The sequence below is a fragment of the Emydura macquarii genome, unplaced genomic scaffold, assembly GCF_026122565.2.
Source record: "Emydura macquarii macquarii isolate MOO-44397 ecotype Brisbane River unplaced genomic scaffold, CSIRO-AGI_Emac_v2 contig_1876, whole genome shotgun sequence".
NCBI classification, from domain to species: Eukaryota; Metazoa; Chordata; order Testudines; family Chelidae; genus Emydura; species Emydura macquarii.
Window position 1 is genome coordinate 12,924,142 of NW_027132013.1, and position 26,259 is coordinate 12,950,400.

The 26,259-nt window shown below is 41.7% G+C and overlaps 1 protein-coding gene across 5 annotated transcripts in view; it reads left to right on the plus strand.

The window, feature by feature from the left end:
• The window catches only part of ATG13 (autophagy related 13), a 46,576-nt gene that overhangs the window by 7,054 nt on the left and 13,263 nt on the right, over window positions 1-26,259 (plus strand). For 2 of the 5 annotated variants that reach the window (XM_067557651.1, XM_067557653.1), the window contains exons 2-10: window positions 1,289-1,370; window positions 2,284-2,364; window positions 6,228-6,347; window positions 6,855-6,901; window positions 7,958-8,098; window positions 15,143-15,183; window positions 16,158-16,254; window positions 16,608-16,706; window positions 17,609-17,702. In XM_067557651.1, the coding sequence (XP_067413752.1) occupies window positions 1,302-1,370; window positions 2,284-2,364; window positions 6,228-6,347; window positions 6,855-6,901; window positions 7,958-8,098; window positions 15,143-15,183; window positions 16,158-16,254; window positions 16,608-16,706; window positions 17,609-17,702 (789 nt within the window). In that variant the 5' untranslated portion in view covers window positions 1,289-1,301. Of the gene's footprint in view, window positions 1-1,288; window positions 1,371-2,283; window positions 2,365-6,227; window positions 6,348-6,854; window positions 6,902-7,957; window positions 8,099-15,142; window positions 15,184-16,157; window positions 16,255-16,607; window positions 16,707-17,608; window positions 17,703-23,230; window positions 23,330-26,259 lie in introns of all 5 variants that reach the window. The other 3 variants (XM_067557652.1, XM_067557655.1, XM_067557656.1) reach the window with 2 other exon arrangements.

The following is a 26,259-nucleotide window of genomic DNA, read 5'->3' on the forward strand; positions in this document are numbered from 1 at the left end:
AACTGCCCATGTGCCTCACCCCGGAGGTGGCTACATTTCATTGATGGTCAAGGTGGTCCATAAATATTATTTGTCTGATAAGCTTTTCTTGGATAAAAGGAGTTACAGAAATGCAAGGGTATTTTACAGAAGTAGTACTTTGCACTTTTTCAGAGTGCTGAGCTCAATGCAATTTTTAACCTCTGCCTCTCTGGTGCGGAATTTATACACCCTATCACACAAGGGAACTTAGGATTTGAGGGATTTTATCCTCTCCTTGGTAAAATATATCCTACAGTTAGTTGTAATTGAACCTGAAGCCTAGTGAACGTTACTAATAAATCGATGGAAGCCATGTTCAGTCTCAGTCTAAGCAAGTGGCTAGTAGTGTAGCCAGACTCCATTTTCTCCAGAGGCAGAGCTGCTTTTACATATTCTGTATGACCTCAGTACCTGCTAATGGAGCTGAGACATTTGAGGCTCCAGGATCCCAGTACCAGCAAACCTGGCTAATTATCTCAATGCTACCACGTTTAACAGCTTAAGTGGTGTGTGATCTGAAATCTAGTCTCTGTCACAACTGAACACCCTCTATATAGGACCAAATCTGTTACTCCTATGATTTGAACCCCCACAAGTCCTTTGTGTCAGACTTCTGGCAGGCAGTGGCTGGCCTTTGATGCTTATGAGTTCTTATGTTGGTCTCCAAAGGCCTGTGAAGGGGAACACTTACCGCCATTGCTGCCTAGTGGTTGGTTGGGGGTGTGGCAGGTTGACTTCTTTCTGGCATTCCTTTTCCATTGCTGCTCCACCCTGTGGTTGTCTGGCCTTTTAGAGATTCAGCCTTCTCGCCAGGATAGACTCCTGCAGTTGTGCCTCTTTAGGGATTAGTAGGGGAGCCAAGCCCATCCTCTCCACTTGCGTCCAGTGGTGGGCAGTTAAGTGCTGCATCCTGCGGTGCTATACAACTGCCTCCCTGGATCGCTCCCGACCCATCCTCTCTCTTGCTGCAGGATAAAGGAAAGGATTGAGCATAAAGATAAACATTTCAGACCTTCAGAATCACCAGTTCCCCTCTTGGCAGGCTTGGTCAGCGCACCATAGGCAGGCTTCAGGCAGCAAGAGCGCCTGTGGTACTTCTTCCCAGGATTTCAGTGTGTGTATCGGCTCACTTCCACTATCTGCTTGACAGTGAGCTACTGTGCTTCCCTTTATACCCCATCACGTGGCCCAAAGTTTTGAAGCAGCTGCTCCAAATCCCAAGATCCAAGTGTGAAAGTTTTATTTCTATGTCTGTTCTGTGTTTCAGATTTCCATGTGCAATGGACACCGATCTCAGCTCCCAGGACAAGAAGGACCTGGACAAGTTCATCAAATTTTTTGCTCTGAAGGTAATTTCTTTGTCTTGTTATTGGGACACGGGTAGAAACCCTCTCCTCTGTATTCACCTTATTTTATACTGAAGTTAAACCACAACTCCCCATGGGTAAATCTACAGGCCTGTATGTCTGTTAATAACCAAACTGAGAAGAACTGAAAGTAAATGTAGATAATAGAATTCTATTTTTCATGTTTATTTGCCAGAAAATAATTTTGCTGTTTTTCAGCAAAATTGTCCTGCTGTAAAGCCCAATTGTGAGCCCTGAATGCCATTGTTAGCTGTGTGCCACTTTCTCCATATGAAATTGACTAAGCTTGACTTCATCAAGCTGCCTGGACAAGCTGAAGTCTTCATTCACTTAAGTAGTATTTCTTGCTGAGTCCTGATCTTCTCTTTCTGTCCATCTAGATTCTTATGCAGTACCCAAAATTATAATATCAACATGATTTTTGTCACACTTTCATAGATAATAGAAACTCCCAACTCTAAGTAGTTCCCTGTCCTGATTAGGTAGGTAGACATTGCAGTGATAGGTGTGCTATAAATGCATCAGCTGATAGACCCAGGTCACCTCTTTATGAATCTCCAGCTCCAAGGTGAAGTTCCATAGTTTTTGGTGGAATTTATTCAAATTCCAACACCACTGATTATGAAATGAGTTCAGTGATCCTTTATTATTGTTGCAGGAACATGATCAACTTAAAAGCATGTTTACCTGCTGCTGTTATAAGTAACACCTTAGGTGACTATAGTGGAAGGAAATTAGCAAACCCCACTGATCCTGAGTTCTAAACTCTGCTTAATCCTTTCTGTAGTGAAGCCATAATAACTGGTGTCCAGCTGCCCTGAATTGGCCCACAGTTCAGGCTGAGTGTCCTAGAGTGCTCTAGAAATCAGTGAGCATCTTTGACTTTCTCTTTCAGACTGTACAAGTGATTGTCCAGGCCCGACTTGGAGAGAAAATCTGTACTCGATCATCATCCTCCCCAACAGGCTCTGACTGGGTAAAGTCATGTTACTTACAGCAATCCCATATCTCTCTCATCTACTTTATCATGTTGATAATATGAGGAATGCTTTCAAGTAGGATATAAAAACAGTACTGTACAATTATGTTGATTTTTACATCTCCGCATGTACAGTGCCAGCCTGATCTCTTCCAGGGCTGAGGAGAGGTTTGTGATGCTCACCAGCTAGTTCAGAGGTTTGTGATTGTGACTCAGGACCTCATAAGAGTTGAACTAAGGTTAATGGGGGGGTTTCTGGATTTTCCATGGATGCATACAAGAACCAAGTATGGAGAGAGGAGTGCATTTTGCCAATATACAAAAATACAATTAGAGCCAAAACAAATGTTTATTAGTAAATATGAAAAAATTGAGCCACTCTGGGATTTGCCTGGGTTGGACTGAGATTCACTTACTCAGCAGTTGGGTTTTATAAAGCCTTATGAAAGCAAAACATTCAGCAAATGGTGATCAGTTACTTTGCCCCCATCACTCCTTACCATGAAGCCACAGAATCCTTCCTAAGGCTTCATCATCAAAGCTTGTGTTGAATATACCTCTCTTCTCTTTCCCAACTGCCTACCCAAGCTCCTAACCTTCTAAATCAATGCAATTAACATCACTACTAGCATGGCTTGAACAATTACGAAGTCCATATATATCCACAGATGTTCTCCAGTATTGTATGCTAGTTCGCACCATGGGGCATTTCCCAGTGTATCTATATTGCTTTGAATATTTCAACTCTCCTGTCTAAAGGTCAACAGATGTTTTGGGTGCCTACTCATTAAGGCCTGCACATTTTAAATGCAATGGTGGTATGGCTTGGCTTAGCTGTACCACAGGGTCTAGGATAGCATCAGTCAAAGGGGCGTTGTCATGGATACATTATGGATCTCATGCTGGGGAACTGGAAAAATTATCTCGGCCACTATTTGGGTAACCTTTTTTGGAACTAAGGAGAACATTGGCCATTCATAACATGTTTGTGTTCCATATTGGAAGCATCTGACCCATGTGGTTACACAATATTTGCCTTCTCCAGCTTTTGCAATCTTGGCTTGACCTTGTCCCTGTTGCCTCAGTTGTACTGTAAGATTTCAGGTCTTTTCATCCAAGGTGAACCCACATGCCAGAATGCACTCTGCAGTACATCACAATGACACAATCAGGAGCCATGGCTCTTGGAAGTCTGAAGTATCTGGAGTTTTCCAGAATCCCCCACCCATCCTTACCAGCATCTGAGGATGTAACTTGCCATGGTAGGTTCCAACATACCTGTGGACTGGACACTATATTATCTCAGTGCCTCACTTAGTCCTGTGGCCACTGGTACTGCTAGTACCATAGGAAGTGTCAATGTTTCCTCAAGCTTTCACCTTTTCTCAGCATAATAGACCCTTGAGTAGCACCTAGCCCTGAACCAATATATTCATTTTACTTTTGTCCATTGTTCCAGAATCTTATTTGTTATGAACTAGGCACTCCCACACACTGAATTTCCTTTAGTTCTCCCTGTAGTTCCTGTATTAGGAAACTGCCATACCATGAACAGGTATATTAGGATGGTTCATGGGTTTTTCCATTTCATTGACCTAAACACTTGTTCTTTTATCCTATCATCCTGAATATCCTTTAAATCCTCCCCATATCCTCATTGTCTTGTTTATTTAACTTCAAAAAGTTTTGTAATTGAACTCTTATTTTCTGATTTTTTTTTTCTCCCACAATACTGTGATATCCATATGATTCCATGCTGATGTTCCCAATGCCCCAACTCCTATTACTGTTTCTGTATCTTTTTATCTCTTTCCCTTCTCAGGCCACCAAATTTCCTCCAGTTCCACCCCGTCCATTGATTGTCTGAAATTTTGCACCACTTTTGCTATCAATTGCTTATAGAAGCGCACATATTTTGCATGACAGTGCTACTGTGGTAAAGTAAAATTGGTTAAATTCAATATTAAAGGTCTCATTTGGTACTGTATGTTACTATACATAATCTGATCACGATTTATCACTAGTCCATTGTCAGGTCCTGCTTCTGTTTCTGAGCATGGTTCATCATCTTGTTTCAATTCTGGAGTAGGAAGCATTGCTACTCTAGTATGGTCAGAAGTGATAATGGTACTTTGGCCACCCTTAATCACATTCAGAGAGAAGGTCAAAGACTCAGTCACTCTCCTGGCATGGCAGGTAGACACATGGGCAGTAGTTTGATGATCAGCAAAAGTAATATTTCCTACATGTTAACTGTGTGCCATGAATTTTTAGGTTACCCATTACCATCCCATTTAAACACACCACCCACACCTAGGTCACCCAGTGAAGTCTCTGCTCCTGAGAGTTGCTTGTGCTGCAGGATGTGATCCAGTCTGTATCAGAACACTGCAGGCTTTCCTGTATGATTACCTAGGAACCATAAGGCATTCTCCTTCTCATGCGCTGCCACCTTCTGCTACATCATGAATTCCATGACCCCAATGATGATCAACATCTGAGAGAGAAAACAAATATTCTCACCTCTGTTTACATTAGTAATTTCACTTCGGTCCTTTTCCCTGTATGGTTTCGGCTGCATAGCATGCAACCATCAATTCACTGCCCCTTTTTCATCTTTTATCTGAATCAGATATACTGATGGACTAGCCTTGTCCATTAAATAGCAGGGATCCTCGCAATCGGCTTTTGGAAAGGGCTTTTTATCTGAGACCTATTGCATAGAATCTGATCTCCCACTTCATACTCCTTGCCAGAAGCTTGGCCATAAAATATATTTTCATTTTTCACTGAGCTTCTCTGAAATTAAGCAGCTCATATTTTATTTTTATATTTTCAGTTTTGAACACATTTGTTTACAGATGAGACTTTTTTTTTTTTTTTTTGGGGGGGGGGGGAGGGAGGAGCCGGGGCTCTGGTTTGTTTGTTTGTTTGTTTGTTTGTTTGTTTTTTTAAAGCAGCATTCTGTTTTATTGCCGCTTTGATATCATTATTCTTTTTCTGAGTCTCGGCCAACTTAGATATTCATACTTCTGCTGCTACGCTTACACTATGTTAGCTGCTGTGTTGTTCATTTTTTCTTATTGAGCATAGTAGGTATTTCCCTCACACTTTTTAAAAAAATCAATATTCTCTTTAACACGATTTTTTTTAACACTGTCATTACCCCCAGTTGTCTAGTCCCTTCCTACTTCTGCAGTGTTCTTAGAGTTGTGCAAAACTCCTTTTCACTTCATTGTTTTTTCTTAAATCACTCAGCTTCAGTTTTTCATTGTAAAATAGGACATTTCCTAAGGCCTCATTAGCTACTAAATTCTGGATTGTAAACTTTATCTTTTTGCCCAGAGTGACACAATTTTTAGCCAATGTATTCTGCAGTTTTAAGTTTATCTCTGCGCCTCTTCTATTCATTTTTCAGCTTAGCACTTTTGTAGCTGTGCCTGCAGTTTCTTGAGAATCATGGGCCACAAGAGCATGAGTTACAGAAAAGCTGCCTACCGTGACAACTAAGGGCGTAGTAAGCAAGCAAATGGCTTCTTGCCCTGTCATGATAATACACTGTTGTGTTGCATACCCCACCTGAAATCTAGATATTAAAGAGACACTCTCCACTATCGAGCAAATCTTATTTATGGATGCCTCCTATAGCTGATAATACACTGAGGCATCCCCATGCATCCAAGTAAAGTGGGTAAGAATCCTGGATGAATGGGAGGAGACCGAGTATCCCTATTGGGGCTGGAGGAAGCAGTTCCAGCCAGCAGACCGCTCCCTGTCCCTTAGGACAGCTCCTAAAGGCTCTGCCTCTGGACAGGTTTGCCAAAGGAATCTGACAAATAAAATAAGTTTTCATTTTGCAGTTCAACTTGGCAATCAAAGATATACCAGAGGTTACTCATGAAGCAAAGAAAGCCCTGGCAGGACAGCTACCTGCTGTTGGACGGTCAATGTGTGTGGAGATCTCTCTCAAAACCTCTGAGGTAAGAACGGAGTCAAGATACATCACCATTTGCTGACTTGTACCTTTAATTACCTGCCTAAGTTCTTATTCTCTTGCCCAAGGCCATTTAAAAACCTCTCTAGTCCTGCAGTGTGCTAGTATGCCACTGAAAATTAACATGTTTAACAATGAAAGAGAAATCTCATTGCAAATTGGTGAGGCCAAACATTTAGGAGTGGGAGAGCAGCAAAATCAGCTTATTATCTCACCTTGGAAGCTAAGCCATTCTGAGTAAGCAGGTCAAGAGTACAGCTTCCATCCTTCTTTTTATGGGGCTCCCTTGTCCCACAGTAAGACTTCTTAGGGTCGCACCCTTCTTAGCACATGCATCTAATGAGGAAGTAACGACCATCTGTTTACAAAGAAGCGAGAGCCAGGAAAAATATATTCCCTTAGAGCTACATTGCTGTTACTGATTCTTAATGAGATGTGAAAGAGCTTGTTTGTTTTAAATGAGCTTGTGTTCCTGATCCTTTCTCTAATACAGGGAGATTCCATGGAGCTGGAAATCTGGTGTCTGGAAATGAATGAAAAGTAAGTGTGTGTTCCTAGGGTTTTTAAAAATCAAATGAGCAAATCTTTCCTGGATGGCTGAGTGATTGAGCACACAGGGGACCTGACCTGCAACTGGAAAAGCTGAAGGAAAGAGATCAACAGCATTCCAAGACATTGCCAGTGGCAGATCAGATCAGAAGGCATTCCAAACAGGCTCACGTGCAGGGACTTTGACCAGCAATTGGAACTGGCAAACTCTCCTGCAATGTCCTGTGTGTCTGGCATGCATCCGGACACGTACATTATAGCGAGCAACAGCCTTGAGGGAATGGAGAGACCATAGAGAGAGAGCAAAGAGACAAAACATTATCTCTCAAGTGCAGCGAGATTTGTAATAAGCCCTTTAGCATCCCAGTATATTATGTACTCAACACTGATTCTCAAGATCTGTGTGTAAAGGAATTTGGAGGCAAAGTTGGCATTCAGTCCTGCTTTTGTGTTTTCCATCAGTTCACCTGAAGGGAAACACTATCATCTGCTTTTTCATAGCTTTTGCTTTTTGTATTCATTTCTCCCAGCCTCTCCAAAACAGAATTAACAAAGGAATGAAAGATATGCTTGACCATATTGGATCATTGGTCCTTTGAGTCAGGTATACCACTCCTGATGCTTCAGAGGCAAAGCCCTTCCCCCGTACACAATGCACTTCTGCTGCTGTTCAGCACTATTGCAGGGAAGAGGATTAGAAAATAATTCTTTCTTGGTCCCTTGTGGCAATCAGAGTGTGCCCTCAAGCATAAGATTCAATTACACAGGAACGATCATCTTAATCATGCTAAAGTTACCCCTCTCTAGTACTGGGCTCCCATGCCTTCTGCAGCAGTGAGTTCTACAGAGTGACTATTTACTCTCCTGGGCTGGAATATGAATCTTGCCCTCCTGGTTCAGATACAGATTTCTATCCTTATGCTTTATTTCATGTCTGTCTGTGTCACTCTAAAGCAAGTATTAGATTATTGGCCCAATCCCCTTTTGGTGTAAATTTGTATTGCTTGGCTGGAAACATTGGACTAACTGCTTCTATGTGCTCTCTAGGTGTGACAAAGAAATCAAAGTTTCCTACACTGTGTACAATAGGCTGTCTCTGCTGCTGAAGTCTTTGCTTGCTATAACCAGGGTGACACCAGCCTACAGACTTTCAAGGAAACAGGGCCATGAATACGTAATACTGTACAGGTAATGTAGACTGATATGCCATGTTTGGAACTGAATCAGTAGGAGACTTTTAGGCCCACAAAATGGAGCTACCCACTTGGAATTTGGCCAGAACAGCAGAGTCAACATCTGTAACCCTTGCAAAAAGTGCCAAGAGATAATTAATAATCCCAAATGGTCAGGATTACAGTGTTCTATCTCATTTGTAGGACAGCACCTCTAGCTGCAGCTCACCTCCTAAACCAGCCTGGGATATTGGGGAATGGATTTTAAAAATGTGTGTAATTGCTTTTGTGACTTGGACAAACAGTCACAGTAATTGTAAATTCAGTTGGACAGTTAGATGCATAACTGGTCATTTTGGCAAACACAATTACCAGATACATGTATACAATCACAGTAAATGCATACCCAATTAGGAACTCAAATACATTCATGCTGAAAACAATTTTAAAAGCTAGTTGTGGAAGATGACTTCCTATGCCACTTCCTAGGATTTTTCTGTAGGTCTCCCACCCAAATACTAATCAGACTCAACCCTGCTTATCTTATGGGCTCACAGCTTGAGGTAGAATGGTTGCTAGCCTAATCCCATTCTCTTTAACCTCAGGAAGTGGTTGGTATAGAGTGGGATGATGAGTTGAAGCTACTGCAAAGTCCCAGGTTTGTTATCATGATTGACACAGAAAGTGTGAGGTTTAATAAAATTCCCATCTCTTCTCAATTTCTTGCCCATATTGCTTGTTTCTCTAATGTGCAGCTAACAGAGTGGCTGTCTTCACAACCCATATGTAACGCTGTTCACTCATCTCTAGGGGTGCCTTCTTGTGGTTGGGTCTGGGGATTGGCTCTCCTCTGATCTAGTGCTCCCTTCTGCCACTCACTTGCCCTGCAGCCCCTCTCATTTTCCAGGACTTAGGGTGTTCTTTCTTTGTGACTCAGCCCTCCAGCCAGGTCACTGTATAGTTTTCTCCTTCCGATGTACCAGCATTTCGCTGCACCAAATGTCCAGATGCCACCATCACCAGTCCTTTGCCACTTCCCAGTGGCTAGTAGGGGAACCCCGGGCCCACACACTACTCCAGGTTTCAGTGTAGGGACCCTGTAATCAGCAGCTGAGGTCTACACAGTCTCAACCCTCACTGCTCTTTCCCTGGGATGCTTTCTACTCTGCCTTCCACAGGCTTTCTTCCCCACAACTCCTCTGGGTAAACCCCTTCCATCAGGGACAGGATCCCAGGGCTTTCTCTCTCTTACAGGTTTCCTCCTACAGATCTCTCTGTGCCCAGAGAGCAACTGTAGACTCTCTCCCTGCGGCCCCCTTCTTTGTCTTTGTTTTTTGCACAGGAGCCTCATCATACAAGGCTATGACTGCCACTTTCTTCATTCATTTTAGCCACCCTCCACCCCGTATTCTTTCATTCAGTCTAGTAGCCTTAAGAAAACTGCGTGCGTACGTGCGTGCGTGCGTGCACTCTTCCGTTTCCCTGGCATTCTCACTAGTCCCTTTAGAGCAAAATCTTTGATTCCAAGCCAACTCAATTTTCATGAAGAAACGTTTTCCATAGAATATTGCCCACAATGCCATGGAACGTGATCTATAGTTTCTTTGGTTTTCCCACATTACACAGCCCGTCTTTGCCTTTTTAATAAGGTTAACTTATTATTTAAGGCACAATGACCTGCTAACACTCTAAAAATGACTTCTCCACTTTATCATGACTATGGAGTATAGTATTATCTTTGATTTTTTTTTTTTTTTTTTTTTTTTAAAAACCTTTGTCCTTTTGTTTCCTTGACCCATAGTTTTTGCCATTCCTTTGCAAGCTCCTTCATGACCACACTTTTAAATTCTCATCTACTTAAGGGTTTTTTAATATCTGCTTCCTCATTTTTAAAGCTTGTTTTGCTGCTCTGTCAGCCATCTCATTTCCAGGTATTTTGATTTGCATCAGAATCCATGCTATTGTTACACAGAGATCTGCTTGCACTATTTCCATAGTTAAGAACTTTATTTCACTTACTGTGTCACTTCTGTTTTCCAAAGTCTCTGTTCTGATTGTCACAATGCCTGACAAGGTATCAGATAAAATTGCAGCTGCAGCCGGTCACGCATCTCCTATCCAGGCCAGTGCCAACATTATCCCCATTAATTCAGCTGTCAGAATGGTCACATAATTTGACTGCCTTTTAGATTTCTGGATTCCAGAACTAGGAATGCAGAAGGCTGTTTCCTTTCTGCATATACTGTCATCTTTTGATCCGTCTGTATCAACTTGGCAAAGCTGGCCCCATTTTTCATAAATTCAGAAATTTAATTGGTCATAATGTGTAGGGGGGTTTATTCTCTCAGGTTTTTTTTCATAGAATTCCAAATCCACAAATAGGGAATAACTGTTCAGCTGTAATTTGATTTCTCATGATTAAAAATGTTTAGTTCTCTCAATTTTTCTTTTATTTTTTTTACATATCTCCTTTACCCATTTGGACTCTGATAGTATGAGGAAGTCTGTGGCAATCCATATAATTTTGTCTGCTAAGGTCCCAGCAATCCTCCATAAATCTGACATATACTTCTGTCTTCATGATTCCCTTTTACCTTTGCCCCAAAAGTTAGATCTAATAGTGTCATGCTTAGATTTATAAGTGCTTCTGCAGTGGCTATTTGCAGCACAAACTGAGATTGTCAGTGCACCACATGCCAATCGCAGAGCTTAGGCCTGGAATAGTTGCAGGCGTTTGAGAGTTGTTTTTGAGGCTGAACCAAAAGCTTGGCATCCGCCTTACCAATACTCTATACATTATCGTCGTTACTTTCTTATCTGTGTCCCATTTGTTTCCAGCTATGCTTTTTAATAAGTTCATCCTACTTTTACATTTTTGTATGATATCTATGTGACCTTTCCCAGTTAATTTATTATCAAACACTACTCCTAGGAACATAAACTTTTGAACTAACTGATTTTTTTCACCATAAAGAAGTCCGTCTTCCTTAATTTTCTTCCAGATTAAAAGCATTTCCTTAGTTTTTTTTAATGTGAGAATTTAAATCCCCAATTATTTTCCCCACTTGGAAATTCTCTGGAGTGCCTCATTTTTCTTTTCAATGACTACATTAAGTCTTTTATGCTTAGTCCATATAGCACAGTTGTCTGAAATACCTATTTCCATCTGCACACTTCCCAGGAGGTCACTTACCATAATGGAAAACAAAATAGGCTAATAATAATCCTTGTGGAGTTCCATTTGTAAGCTTCTAGGTTTTGGATAAAGCTTTTCCCACTTTCACTTGTCTTGGTTTGTCCCTTAAAAAGTCCTTTATCCATCAAAAGGGTTTTTTTTGTTTTTGTTTTATTCCAATTTTGGCTATTTCTATATATGAGGCATTCCCTTCATAGCATATCATGTGCTTATTCAGTGTCCAGGAAGACTGTTATAGAGTTTTTATACCTCCAGTTCTAGTCTCACCTATTTGGTCAACTGTACATCTTCCTGTGCTGAAACTACTTTGTACCTCAATTCTATCATCATTTTCTCCAAGTATTCCACTAGTCTTAAGTTTATCAGTTTTTCCATTATTTTCCCCACACATAATATGAGGGCAATAGACCCATAAGTATTAGGTTTTGTATATACCTTGCCTGGTTTCCTAACTAGTGTCCTCAATGCTTGTTTCCATTATAATGGCAGCAGTCCTTTTCCCCATTTGTCATTATATAACTACAATAGAATCTCCAAACTCCCTTCTGACAAGTGTGGGAGCATTTCATTACTTACATTATCTTTACCTGGAGCTGTATTTTTCATTTCTCTAATGGCTGCAATAAGCTCCTGCATACTAAAAATTTTTATTAACATATCATTCATTATATTCTCTCCAGCCATTTAATTGTTCAATTTTCCTTAGTAAACCTCCTTTTTCCTTACAAAACTCATTGCTTTGATTCATATCACTACTGATCTATTGGAATTCTTTTGCTAAAATCTCTGCCTTTGCTAAGTTGGAGTCCTCAATTTCATTGTTTACAATAAAATCAGGTATACATTTACTTTGAATTCCATTCTTTCTTTACATTTGCTTATATATTTCTGAAAGCTTTGAATCTTTGTTCAATTTCCCATAGAAATTTCTCCAATTTTTTTTCATCTTTTACTATTCATTGTGTGTTTTGCTTGCTTGTATGCCTTATTTTTTTCTTCGATTGCTAATTTGCAATCTTCATTACACCAGCGATCCGGATTTCTGGGTCGGGACAATGATGGCCAGATCAGTTGCTGCTGTAATTCCTTTTATTAAGTTATTCAATTCTCCTAAATTGTCACTTGTTCAGTTACTACATAAATATTCATTGCATTTGAAAAGGCCCCAATTAGGTTTTTGGAAATTCCAGGTAGGAGCTCTTTTTGTGTGTGTGTGGTTTCTACATTTCCTTGGCTTTGGTACTCAGTAAGCATACAGAAGTGATCACTTCCCGTTCTGTCATCTTTATGAATTTCCCAATTGCATTTAATAGCTATGTATTTGTTATAGTTCACAAATCTAAAACCAAAAAGGATCCATCCATTGAGTTAAATGTAGTAGGTGTTCCTGTATTCGATACTACCACGTTATGCACATCAAATTATTCTAAGCATTTACCGTTTAGGTCAGTTTTATTACTTCTGTGTGCTCAGAGTGACGGTCAATCTCTGCAAATTATGAATGTTTTTTTGACATTGACTAGTTTTTTCTAATTCTAAAATAACTAATTTTTTATATGGATTAGAAACAATTCTGTATGTAAGCGCTTCTGTTCTGCATGGGAATCTCTATAGCATTACTGTATATTCAAACCTTGGTTTCTGCATATCCATTTTGATGTAATTAAGTCCCTCTTTTATAAATATACAGACCCCTCCTCCGCTGATAGCCTTTTGATCCCTCTGGCATATATCATACCTTGGTAGATTGAACGCTTTTATTTTATTACCCACATTTCTTGCACACACATTACATCAGGTTTTATCCCATTTCAAAGATGGCTTTCTTAAATTCCTGTCCATGCATTATTAACCTATACACATTCCTACTAAGGATCATTAAAACCATGTTATTTCAGTTGAATTATTGCCTTCATTTAAAATTGCAAGAATGCAATCAATTAAGAGGTTGTCTATCTTATTTTTCTGCTGCTTTTGCTATGACTTTAATCTTTTTATTTTACCCCCCAATCAGCAAGATGCAATTATTTCTATAATGAATGCTATAAACAAGCAATACATCATCTTTCATTCCTCTCCTATTCTCCTCCTGACCAGAGATGTGTTCTGCTGCCCCGCACATCTTCTCTCTTACATGAGTATTTTTCTTTTTCTATTTTCTGCATTTGGGTATCTTTTTTCATAGCTTGCACATATGATGCTTTTTTAATTATTTTAATTATTTGTATTTCGCTAACTTGTTTTGCTATTGCACATCTGTTATATTCTGCACTGTGTTTTCCCTTGCAATTGTTGCATTTAGGTTCTGTTCCTTCTACACAGTTATCATTCGAGTGATTTCCTTCACTTTACTGTCCCTCGTTGTTCCTTTAGAAATGGCTGCCACATGTTCAAACCTTTAACAATTATAGCACCTCATGGCCAGGGAGAAAATATATGGTTTAATCCAGAAATATTGATTCCCCCATTTGGATCCTCTCCAGAAGTGTCCCACTTTAAGTATTATGCACAGAGCCATAGATGGCCCATTTTCTCCCTCTCTTCTAGTAAGTAGCTGTTTAACAAACCAAACTTTTTGTCTTTGCCCGTACTCTTTTTTTATATCATCCTCAGACAGTCCTGGGGCGCTCCCTACATAACCCCTCTTGCTTCTGTCAAGAATTTAGGCAATTGAGAAGTAATTTTCATTTTCTCTATGGTTACAGATTTTAAAAATTTTGCAGCTTGTTCCTTATGTGTACATTCGGTTAATAGCTCTCCACCCTGAATTCTTTTAGCTCTTTATATGTCACCAACACTTTTCTTTATCCATTTCACCATTTTCAGGGGGTTAGCATTTCCTGTCACTGATTTGACAATTATGAAATGTTGACTTTTATCCTGCTTTTGTTTTTCATTTCTGTGCATTCCCTCTTAAATCTTGATATATCAAGTCTTTTTTTCTGTTTCCTATTCTGAGACTATTTTTTGTCTCCTACTGCTTCTTTTTCATAGTCCAAGGAGATATTCTCTTTTTCTCCCTCTATTTCCATTGTCAGTTTCAATATTCAGCCTCCTTTCAGCTAGGGACCAAGGACACCCACAGCCCTCTGCCCAGACTGCTTCTGCAGCCCAAGCTTACGGTCTTCTGCCAGATGCTGGCTGGCTGGCCAGCCGGCTGGCCCACCTAGCCCCCTTCAGTTTCATGGCTTTTTACAAGCCCCACCTGCTTCTGCTCAGATGGGCTTCAACTTCAATTAGTGCTTATCAGTCAAGCTTGATTATCTCTCCAGGTGCAGCTAGTAAGGTTAATTGGCCCCTTCTGAGCCACCTTAACCTCTTCAGGGCTCGTGTGGTGTGAACACCCCATCACACCAAGTTAGTATCCTGTATATTAGCAAGATAAGCACCAATGCTAGGACTCAGAATAGGTAGCTACCCCTGTCTGGAATCCCAAATCAGTTCTGAGTCGCACTTTTGCATGGATCTGTAGACTTGTCTCTGAGCCAGGTGGTGGGAATTTTTAAAAAAAGAAATCCTGTTTTAAATAGGAAATGGGATTCTGATATGTCTAAGTATCTGTTCTTTCCTCTCCCAGCTTACAACTGATGTTGCTGCTGTCTTTTCCTTTTCCTTCCTCAGACAATATGGTTTGTGCCCTTCTGAGGGGATGTAATTAGCCATTTGGCTGGTGGACTCTTTGGGAACAGGCTTTCTGGCCATTCCTAACACAATTTACCAAGTGCAATGTACCTTCTTCTAAAGAGGAAAGATGGCTCTGATCCTTCCACTCCTTGTAGCTTTAATAAGGAGCATAAATTTATTTAGTTTTATGCCTCCTGAGAGATTGTGTCTGATATACTGTCTCTCTTCTTTCCCCCATAGGATATACTTTGGGGAAGTTCAGCTGAGCGGCTTGGGAGAAGGTATGGATGGGCAATGGACATAAACTAGCTGGGCTCTCTTCCAAATTGACAAGTCTTGTAATAGTATCCTACTGTTATAAGGAGACTAGGCCTGTAGTTCACATGTGATTTCTATAATGCTTTATCTATATGGGATGTTATAAAATGACGGCTATGCCCTAGTAACGCTAACCCTAGCCCGAGAATCCTTACTAGCCCAGAGTTCAAAGCCCTACCATTAGTAACGCTAACCCTATGACAGAAAGCCCTAAACTGTAAACCCTAGGCCATAAGCCTAGCCTGGAGAGGCCTACCCTTAATAACCTTAATCCTAGTCCAGCAAGACCTACTGACTCTAGGCATAATCCTAGCCTGTTGATCCCTACCCTTAGAAACACTAACCCTAGGCTGGGAAGCCCTATTGACACCAGGCCTAACTCTGGCCTGGAGAGGCCTATCATTAACCCTTGCCCAGGGAATCCTACCAGCCTGAGGCTTTTATGTACAGCCCGTGGACCCCCTACGTATGGTAACCCTAACCCTTGCATGAGGAGCCCGAGTGACTTACGCCATAACTGTCCAGAGAGGCCTACCCGTAGAACTCTGATGGAGTTCACAGTAATGGTCACTTCTATTCTAGCAGTCCAGGACTGAAATAGCAGAACTGAGGTAAATCTGTAAAATTTAGGACTGGAAAAGCAGCTGGTGATGCCATTCAGGACAGAGGGGCATCAGCAAAAATCTTTGTGGGACTAGGACTGGAATAGCAGGGGGCACAGCTGATGAGGGTGACAGTAAGTCATCTATCGTAAGACAGCATATAGCTGCTGTTTCCCTTTCCTGTTAGTGTTTGTTCAGAGCTCGTAATGGAAGGATTAATGAAACAGAGTTCAGAAAGATGTAATCCAGACTGGGTATATGGAATAGAAATACTCAACCTTTATGACCATCATAAGAAGTTAGTGAAACTGATAACTACTTTTCTATCCCTTTAGGTTTCCAGACAGTTCGTGTTGGGACAGTGGGTACCCCATTGGGCACCATCACTCTGTCATGTGCTTACAGAATCAACCTGGCCTTCATGTCAACCAGGTGAGGAAATGTGGTCAGCCCAAAAAGCATTTTCCAAGAAAACAACATTCCCTCACTCATTCCCAAAGCCATTAAATCTCTCCCTTACATTTCCTCATTCCAGTTTATGTATTTCCAAATTAAACATCCAAATGGATCCCCAAGGTATTGCAGAGGGGGAGTATTTGGTAGCCCTGAGCCAAATTCCAGAACATCGTGTCACTGGTTCATGCTTGGAATTGCAGGGTTGGATTGTGGCGATGCTCTGGTCCCCATTAACAGATATAAGGGACTCTTTCGGTGCAGTGAGTGGGGACGCAGTAGAGAGGGCAAGCCAGTATTACCAATAACTCCATTTGCTTGTTGCATTACAGGCAGTTTGAGAGGACCCCACCTATCATGGGGATTATCATTGATCACTTTGTGGACCGTCCCTACCCCAGCTCCTCACCCATGCACCCCTGCAATTACAGGTGAGGAAACCGTGTGTATGGTCACAGGCTGTAAATGAAGGCATTCTTATGCCCAAGTACAGAGCCTTCTGTAGCACCTGCTGACTGGGCGTAGAGGAGGACTGTAGGACCAGTGTCACTTTTATTAGAAATGGAGCACATGAGGAAAGGCACCTCCCTCAGGTTTAGAGGTTTGAGTGCAAGTAGCTGCAGAGGATTCTCAGTGGTCCTAACTCCTTGCTGTAGCATTCTGGGTTATTTAGCAGTCAAGGTGCAATCTCCTTTGTGTCAGTGATGAAGTTATCTGATTACATATTGTACAGAATGAAAAGTGTATCTGTTATCATGCAAGACACTTGGTACACAACTTGGTGTCGTGGAAGCATGCATCTATAGGAATTTGCATAGGTGGGTGTCTGTGTGGGAAAGCCCACAGGGTAGAGATTTTCCATAAACAGTAAGGTACATGTGTAAGTAAGAATGGATTAAATAAATGCATGAAGTTTGCCTTCTCTAAAATTCCAGTGATGATAATCTAAAGAGAAATGGCATAATATTTGGTATTGGTACCAGTGGTTCTGCCAACACCAAAGCTGCGTGTGTTTGGTCCATATGTCAAAACTTTTTTTCTCTTGGAAAAAGAAACCAGATGGCGGACGAAATACCTCTTTCTTCTCCAGGGAGAACCTTTGAAAAGTTCAAAGCCAGAAGGACTTAAAACTTCTGACAGTGTTCTCTTCAGCCCTGCCAAAGAAAGTGTCAGAGCTCCTTCGTAATTCTTCTTTCAACTCCACCCAAAAACATTTGGTCCTCCTGCAACATCTGAGTCTCACTCAATAAGCTGGATGATCACAAAGGTCCCTTCTAGCCTTGGAATCTATTAATACTTTTCATTATTTTTTTATCTCTTCTTGCTGCTCTAGAACGACCGGTGAGGACAATGGGGCAGCATACCCATCAGTGGAAGACTCCCAGGAAGTGTGCACAACCTCTTTCTCCACCTCCCCTCCATCCCAGGTAGGAGAAAATGGGCTCCTTCAGCCCCAAAGGCAAGTTGAACAATTAATTCCCTTTAGTGCAACTCAATACATGTCCTCTGACGTAGTAGGTGAGCAGTTTAACAGCAGTGTACTGTGTGTTCCGTCTCTGTAATTAAAATTTGTTTACTTACACAAATGTATTGCCCAGATATTGCTCCTCTCTTTGTAAAATCCAGGTGAATGCTAATTCCAACAAGACTCCAGGGAACAGAAGGGACTGATTTATGAGGAAAGATTCAAAGAACTAGATCATGTAGCTGGGCTAAGCGATGATTGAAGGGGAACACAGCAGTCTACAGATATGTTCAGGGGCTAAACACCACAAAGATGAATGAACTCAGAAGGCTAGGCAGTATAATAAGTTGGAATTAGGAGGAGAACACTCAGGAATGTCAGGAGAGTGCTTACCTTGTCTGCAGCTTCCTAGGCTGTGGATCTATTCCAGGAAAGGGATGAAAATTCTAATACTAGGAGCATTTAAAACTAGACTGAACAAACATTAGCAACTACCTGATGGGGAACAGTTCTGCATTGATCCTTGGTATGAATTATATGGGACCTAGTAGGTCTTTTCTAGAGCTAGTTGAAAAAACCTTGTAGTGAGTAGAAAATTTCATCATGTTTTAAAGTATTCATGAAAAATATCTATTAAACTTTTGTTTTGCAAAATTTTCTGAGACCTTTAAAATTTTTTATCCATTTTGTTTATTGAAATCTGCGTTTTCTTACCACAAACACAGTTTTCAATACATGGAAAAACTTGCGTGAAATTTTTCATTTAAAATATCTCTGGAAACTATGCAAAAAATGGAAAATGGGTCCTTTTTGAACCCTGCACATGGAAACAACGTCAACATTTCTTGCATAGTCTTCTTCCTCCTTTTCAACTAATTTCACTCTTTTTTCTGTCTCTAATTTCTATAGCTCTCTAATTAAAGCTTGGTCAGATTATCTGTTCTTCTGTAACTTAAAAAATTCAAGAACATTCAGTTTAATTGTCCACATGGGGAAGAAAACTACTAGAGTTTACCCTGGGATAGTGCTTGTGGTGTGCGAGAGACCACCGGGATCTGATTTGGACATGGATAGAGATCTCTTTAAGGCTTTAAATGAAGTAAATACTACTGGGAACTGTGATTATGGGACACTTTAACTTCTCAGATATAGACTGGAGGACAAGTGCTAGTAGTAATAATAGGGACCAGATTTTCCTGGATGTGATAGCTGACAGATTCCTTCACCAAATTGTTACTGAACCAACAGGAGGGGATGCCATTTTAGATTTGGTGTTGGTGAGTAGTGAGGACCTCCATAGAAGAACTGGATGTAGGAGACAACCTTGGTTTGAGCGACCATGAGCTAATTCAGTTCAAACTAAATGGAAGGATAAAGAAAAATAGATCTGTGACTAAGGTCTTTGACTTCAAATGGGCTAACTTTAAAAAATTAAGGGAATTAGTTGGGGAAGTGGACTGGACTGAAAGAACTCATGGATCTAAAAGGTGGAGGAGGCTTGGAATTACTTCAAGTCAAAGTTGTGGGAACTATCTGAAGCCTGCATCCAAAGGAAGGGGAAAAAATTAATAGGTAAGAGTTGTAGACCAAGCTGGATGAGTAAGCATCTCAGATAGGTGATTAAGAGAAAGCAGAAAGCCTACACGGAGTGCAGATGGGAGCGATCACCAAGGAAAGCTACATCTTGGAGGTCAGAACATGTAGAGAGAAAGTGAGAAAGGCCAAAAGCCAAGTAGAGTTGGACCTTGCAAAGGGAATTAAAACCACTAGTAAAAGGTTCTATAGCCATATAAATAGAAGGAAAGAAGTGGGACCGCTAAGCACTGAGGATGGGGTGGAGGTTAAAGATGATCTAGGCATGGCTGAATATCTCAACAAATACTTTGCCTCTGTTTTTAGTGAGGCTAATGATCCTCTTGGGGATAGTGGTAGGGTGGCTAATGGGAATGAGGCTATGGAGGTAGAAATTACCACATCCAAGGTAGAAACCAAACTTGAACAGCTTAATGGGACTAAATCGGATGGAGATTATCCGGCCTCCCAAGAATATTAAAGGAACTAGCACATGAAATTGCAAGCCCATTAGCAAGGATTTTTAATGAATGTATAAACTCGGGGGATGTACCATATGACTGGAGAATTGCTAACATAGTTCATATTTTTAAGAAAGGGGGGGGAAAGGTGATCTGGATAACTACAGGCCTGTTAGTTTGACCTCAGTAGTATGCAAGGTTTTGGGAAATATCTTGAAAGAGAAAGTAGTTAAGGATATCGATATGGTAATTGGGATAAAATACAACATGGCTTTACAAAAGGTAGAGCATGCCAGACCAACTTGATCTCCTTTTTTGAGAAGATAACAGATTTTTTAGACAAAGGGAATACAGTGGATCTAATTTACCTAGATTTCACTAAGGCATTTGATACAATTCCACATGGGAAATTATTAGTTAAATTGGAAAAGATGGGGATTAATATGAAAATTGAAAGGTGGATAAAGAACTGGTTAAAGGGGAGACTACAAAAGGTCATACTGAAAGGTGAACTATCAGGCTAGAGGCAGGTTACTAGTGGAGTTCCTCAGAGATCAGTCTTGGGACCAATCTTATTTAAGCTTTTTATTACTGACCTTGGCACAAAAAATGGGAATGTGCTAATAAAGTTTGCGGATGACACAAAGTTGGGATGTATTGTCAATACAGAGAAGGATCACAATATCATACAAGGAAGATCTGGTGACCTTGTAAATTGGAGTAATAGAAATAGGATGAAATTTAATAGTGGAAAGTGCAAGGTCGTGCATTTAGGGGCTAACAGCTATAAGCTGGGGATGCATCAGTTGGAAGTGACAAAGGAGGAGAAGGACTTGGGCATATTGATTGATCACAGGATGACTATAAGCCGCCAATGTGATGTGATCGTGAAAAAAGTTAATGCGGTCCTTGGATGCATCAGACTATGTATTTCCAGTAGAGATAGGGAGGTGTTAGTACTGTTATACAAGGTGCTGGTGAAACCTCATCTGGAATACTGTGTGCAGTTCTGATCTCCCATGTTTAAGAAAGATGAATTCAAACTGGAACAGGTGCAGAGAAGGGCTACTAGGATCAACCGCGGAATGGAAAACCTGCCTTATGAGAGGAGACTCAAAGAGCTTGGCTTGTTTAGCCTAATCAAAAGAAGGTTGAGGGGAGATACGACTACTGCCTATAAATACATCAGAGGGATAAATACCAGGAAGGGAGAGGAGATATTTAAGTTCAGTGCCAATGAGGACACAAGAACCAATGATATAAACTGGCCATCAGGAAGTTTAGACTTGAAATTAGACTCAGGTTTCTAACCATCAGAGGAGTGAAATTCTGGAATAGCCTTCCCAGGGGAGCAGTGGGGGCAAAAAACCTAGTTGGCTTCAAAACTGAGCTTGACAAATGTATGGAGGGGATGGTATGATGGGACAGCCTAGTCTGGCAATTGACTGATCTTTGACTACTAGTGGTAGATATGCCAATGGCCTGTGAAGGGATGTTAGATGGGGTGGATTCTGAGTTATTAAAGAGAATTCTTTCTTGGGTGTCTGGCTAGTGAGTCTTGCCCACATGCTCAGGGTTTAACTGATTGCCAATCTGCCCTCGGGGAAAATTCCTTCCCGGCCCCAAATATGGCAAAGATTCTGGGGGGTTTTCATCTTCCTCTGTAGCATGAGGACATGGCTCACTTGCTGGTGGATTCTCTATACCTTAAAGTCTTTAAACTATGATTTGAGGACTTTAATAACTCAGTCGTAGGTTAGAGGTTTCTTACAAGAGTGGGTGGGTGAGGTTCTGTGGCCTGCATTGTGCAGGAGATCAGACTAGATCATATTGGTCCCTTCTGACCTTAGAGTCTGAGTCTATAATCGAGTAGCTGTGGTGAACTTTAAAAAAGGGACTAGAGATCTTGTGTCTGTGTTACTGTGGGTGACAGTGACATGCAGTTTGAGAATGTTGTACTCACTGGAATGAGTTTGCTTTGGAGTCATGTATTGCCTCAAGAGGATCAATTTGATAAACTATTAGTAAATGTATTTAATTTGATAAATTTAGCAATAAAACCTTCTCAGGAGGCCTCTCTTGTGCCTCACTGATATTTTGATGACTGGTGCACCCAGCAGCGTTGAATCAGCCAGGGAGTGCTCACGGTAAGTCTGAGTAAAGCTGTTGGTTGTTTGATGTCCAGCACAAGAGAATTATTTGTGGCCTGAGCCCCATCCTCTCTGCCTTTCAATACATGGTGTTAATACATATACACTTTAATACACATGAGGAAATTTCCACTGCTCCCTCTGTCAGTCTGCTCATAGCCAGAGTTAATTACATAACTATGGTGATAAATAAATTGCCACCTGGCATCTTTCTGGAGGGCATGAAGCTTTCTAATCTTGGAGGAAAACTCTATGAAACCATCAGTGCTTTGAGGATTGGTGACTAACACTGCTCCACGATTTATCATTTACACAATATGATCAGAGGTAAAGCAATTGTCAACCTTCCTGACCAAAGGCAGCATTTAAAAAGGCACTATTAGGGAAAACATATATTGAAAAAAGACAAACCCTCTTTATATATGTTTATATAAACACCTAATGGCCCAGATGATGTACTGAGATCTGTGTGCGCAGTGGACCCTCTACATACAGATTGTGTCCTCCCTACAGCTGCATCCCACATCCCTACTGAGTGGAAGGGACACCCAGACACCCTTTGATGCTGAATCTCAGCTAGGCATATGCAGAGACCTGTGTGGGTGAGTGGGAGGGGGTAGACACAGGATTGGTGGAACTGTGCTGCCAGGGAGCTGGGAGCCAGAGCTGGTGCAGAGGCACAGGGGATCCCCATGCCCAGCCCTCTCACATCAGGCACCCTTTGCTAGACCATTTTTAATGCTACAGTTTGCCATTTTCCACTTAAGACACTACTCCAATTGTTCTATTCTGGTATAAAAATGATTTGGAACATGATAGTGCCCAGAGGCCTCAATGTGGGTCAGGGTCCCATGGATTGGTTGCTGCACAGTCACGCCTTGCCCCTCAGAATTTCGTTTTGGAAGATTAGCTACATATGAAGGGGAAACCATCAAAATATATACAACTCAGATCTGTTCAAATCAATATCCATCTCAGCTGTTCCTGATAGTCCCTTAGCCTAGCCTTCCCGAACTGACTAGCAGTCCTTGTAAACTATGGAATGGAGATTTTGGCAATTGCTTTATGTCTGAGTGTCTCTAGTGCTGGTTGTGTTGGGGTGTGGCTCACTGCAAGACTGACTGGCTCCTTTACAAATTGAGTTTCTGGCAGTCCTGAGAATTTTACCATGCATGAAGCTTTCTGGCTGCTCTGGACATAGACTCTCCTCATTATTGTTCAGTTCATCCAACTCTTTTCAGTTCTTCTCTCAAGTCCTTTTCTTTCTTCCTTCCTTGTTTCCTCTGTGTGTCTGTGTCCGTGCACAGTTTGTTTTTACTGTCACTAAGGCATATTTTCAGACCCCTCCTCCTGTGGTGATGGACACCTTGAAGGTCCCTATGATGGGACTGGCCTTTTCACATCAAGTGAGTTCACAATAGAATACAATATCTATGGCCTGATAGTATTTTAAAAATGCAGGAAGATACAAGTTTGGCTAGCCAAAGTGTACACGGGAAGATAAATATGTTTGCTGCTTCCTTATACTGAAGAATCTGGTCAGTTCAGCTTTTTACGGATAGGGTTTTTATTTGTTGTACTTAGATCTGTTTGCAAAATATGTGATTCTTTATATAGTGGGGTTTTTTGTTTGTTCAAACCAGTGCTCTAGTGCTTTTTAAAATAAAAACCACTTGCAGTGTAGCGCTGAGCAGCAGCCCTATAGGAAGCAACCGGTGCATGCAATTTAATAGGTCAAGGGGGGAGAGTGTCTTGTCAAGGTTTCAAAGGGTCTTAACTGTAGTGGTAGAAGAAATTAATTTAGGAATGTGCACAGTGCTTTGTCTGCTGGCAGAGACTTGGGAAAGAAACAGCATTTCTCACCTCTGCAGGGAGGGAGGCCCAGTGCTACCAGAGATCCTGTGATACCAGAGACCACCTAACAGACACAAGGCCTGATGTTGAGAAGCTGTAGAGGAGCTTTATTCAGCTTTCCTTGAGGGGTAGGCAGGGAGTAAAGAAAGAAGGGGGTGGCAAAAATCTTAGAGGGTTTTGGAAGGCAAAAATGAATTGAATGCCCCATCTTGACAATGTCCTTTCAAGCATTTCAGTTCAAACGTTTAGGGTGAAATCCTGACCCCACTGAAGTCCAATGGGAGTTTTGCCAGTAACGTCTGTGGAGACAGGGTTTCAGCTGTGGTCTCTAGGGCTAAAAGTGTTTAGGTCCCTAACTCTCACTGAAATCAATGAGAGTTAAGTGCCTAAATACCTCTTGAGGATCTTGGCCTAGTCAGGATGTCTGCTTGTTACTCATGTATTCCAATTGCAGGAACTCAGAGACCATCATCTGTTACTCTTATGACACAACAAGGCATCAGTGCTTAAAGTGTTCTCTTGTGAGTAGCCTCTGGCTCTAAAACCTGCACCTCCAATAAGTTGGCACTTGTTCTAAGAGTGTTAAAGTTGAAACACAGTTAGCTTGAAAAAATCCCACTCTGTCTGAAAATGTTTTATCTCTGGTTGTTACAAGTAACACCTAAGAGGACTGGAAAAATGTCTGTTCTCTATTTTGTTTGTTTGTTTATTTTGTGCATCTCACAGCACTTCGTGTGGTCAGTTTCTCTGTCTCCCTGACTAGTGAGGTTGGTTTCCCCTGTAAGGGTGGATCTTTCACACAACACCGGGGGGATAATCGTTTTATGAAATAGGATCTTTTTATTATAAAACCACAAAAATTGCTGGGGGTCTCAACGGCAAGTGAAAGACTGAAGTTCCTAATTCCCAAGTTGACAGTGTCTGGTTAAGAGGGGCTATATGTCTTAACTGACAGTAAATCACAGTGTAGTGATGGGAAGGGATGTCTGTGTGAGTTGGGGGTCTTATCAAATAAAGAGAATGTTGGGCCAGTTCAATGGGGAATGGCCCCTGGAGTTCCCTGGGTTGGGGGCTCTCTGGGAAATGGAAAGCCCTAAGAAAGTCAGAGTAGCATCAGATGATACTCCTAGCAAAATAAAGAGTTCTTGAAACAGGGCCAGCCTGGCTTGTGAGAAGAGACCACTCCATCCAGTTTAACCCAGACTCTAGAAGGAGCCAAGCCTGATATTTGTGGATGGCCCTTAAATTGTCAGGACCCCACTTCAAAATTGTCAGCACTGAGAGCGCTGACTCACTTGTGGATTGCAGTGTTGTAATCATGTTGGTCCCAGTGCAGTAGAGAGACAGGATATCTTTTATTGGACTAACTTTTGTTGGTGAAAGAGACAAGCTTTCAAATTACACAAAGCTCCTCTTCCTTCCATCGACCTAGCTACCTGTTAGGTGTAGGTACTCCACCTCCCCGTGAGAATACCCTTCATGTCCCGCAGGTCAAATATGCAGTGATCGTTTTGTGAAAAGCGTTCACCCATAGGTGATAGGGTGTTTTTGTCGTTTTTCTGTGCGAATTCAATTGAGCGTACAGTGAGTGTCTGGTTTCACCCCCAGTGACGGGGTATATAAACCCTGCATTGGGTTAACCAATCCTTTGTGGTCGAGGAGACCACACCCCCCACCCTTGCTGCATATGCTTTCTGTGCAGGGAACTGATAAAAGGCAACTGCTCAGCTCAGTCTGGGCACTGGGCTGGCTGCAGAGGAAGAAGGATGTGCACTGCAGGCTCCTGGGCAGAAGAACTGCTGCCTCTTCAGACTGCCAAGGTTGTGGACCCTGACTCCACTGTGGAGGACCAGCCGACTACAGAGACTGACGGGATGCTGAACTGCTGCCAGCCAAGGAGATGTCCGAGGCAGGCTTAAGAGTAGGAAGTGACCCAAGGAATGCAATGGGCGTTGATACCTTGAACCCTTAATAGGGAGTTTATCAACTCCATAGGGCCCTGGGTTGTAACCCAGTGATGTAGGGTGGGCCTGGTTTCCCCACTTGCCACTAAGCATTGCCATAAGGGTCATTGCTACAGACTGTTTGCTTCACCCTGCCCAGAGGATCAGAGCCACTAGACTGCCATTGTTTGCCCCATCAGGAGGCCGAGGGGCCAGAGACCATTTATTTACTCTGCCTTGCCCTGGAGGTAGGAGCCCCTAATTGTAACTGCTTGACTAAGCAGGAAATCTAGATGACTGTGTGATGGGATAAATCTCACACTGGGGGTATGTCTATACTGATGGCAGCAAAGTCGCCGCCATCAGATCGACCTTTCTGAATCAATTTGAGCGGTCAGTAAAGACCCGCTCAATTGATCCAGAAGTCGACACTGTAAAACCACTCCATCAAGCGCGTAGTGCTGCGTCAATGGAAACACTGTTCCCATCAGCTCAGTGCAGTGAAGACGCCGTGCAGAAGAGAAGCACAGCAGTTGATG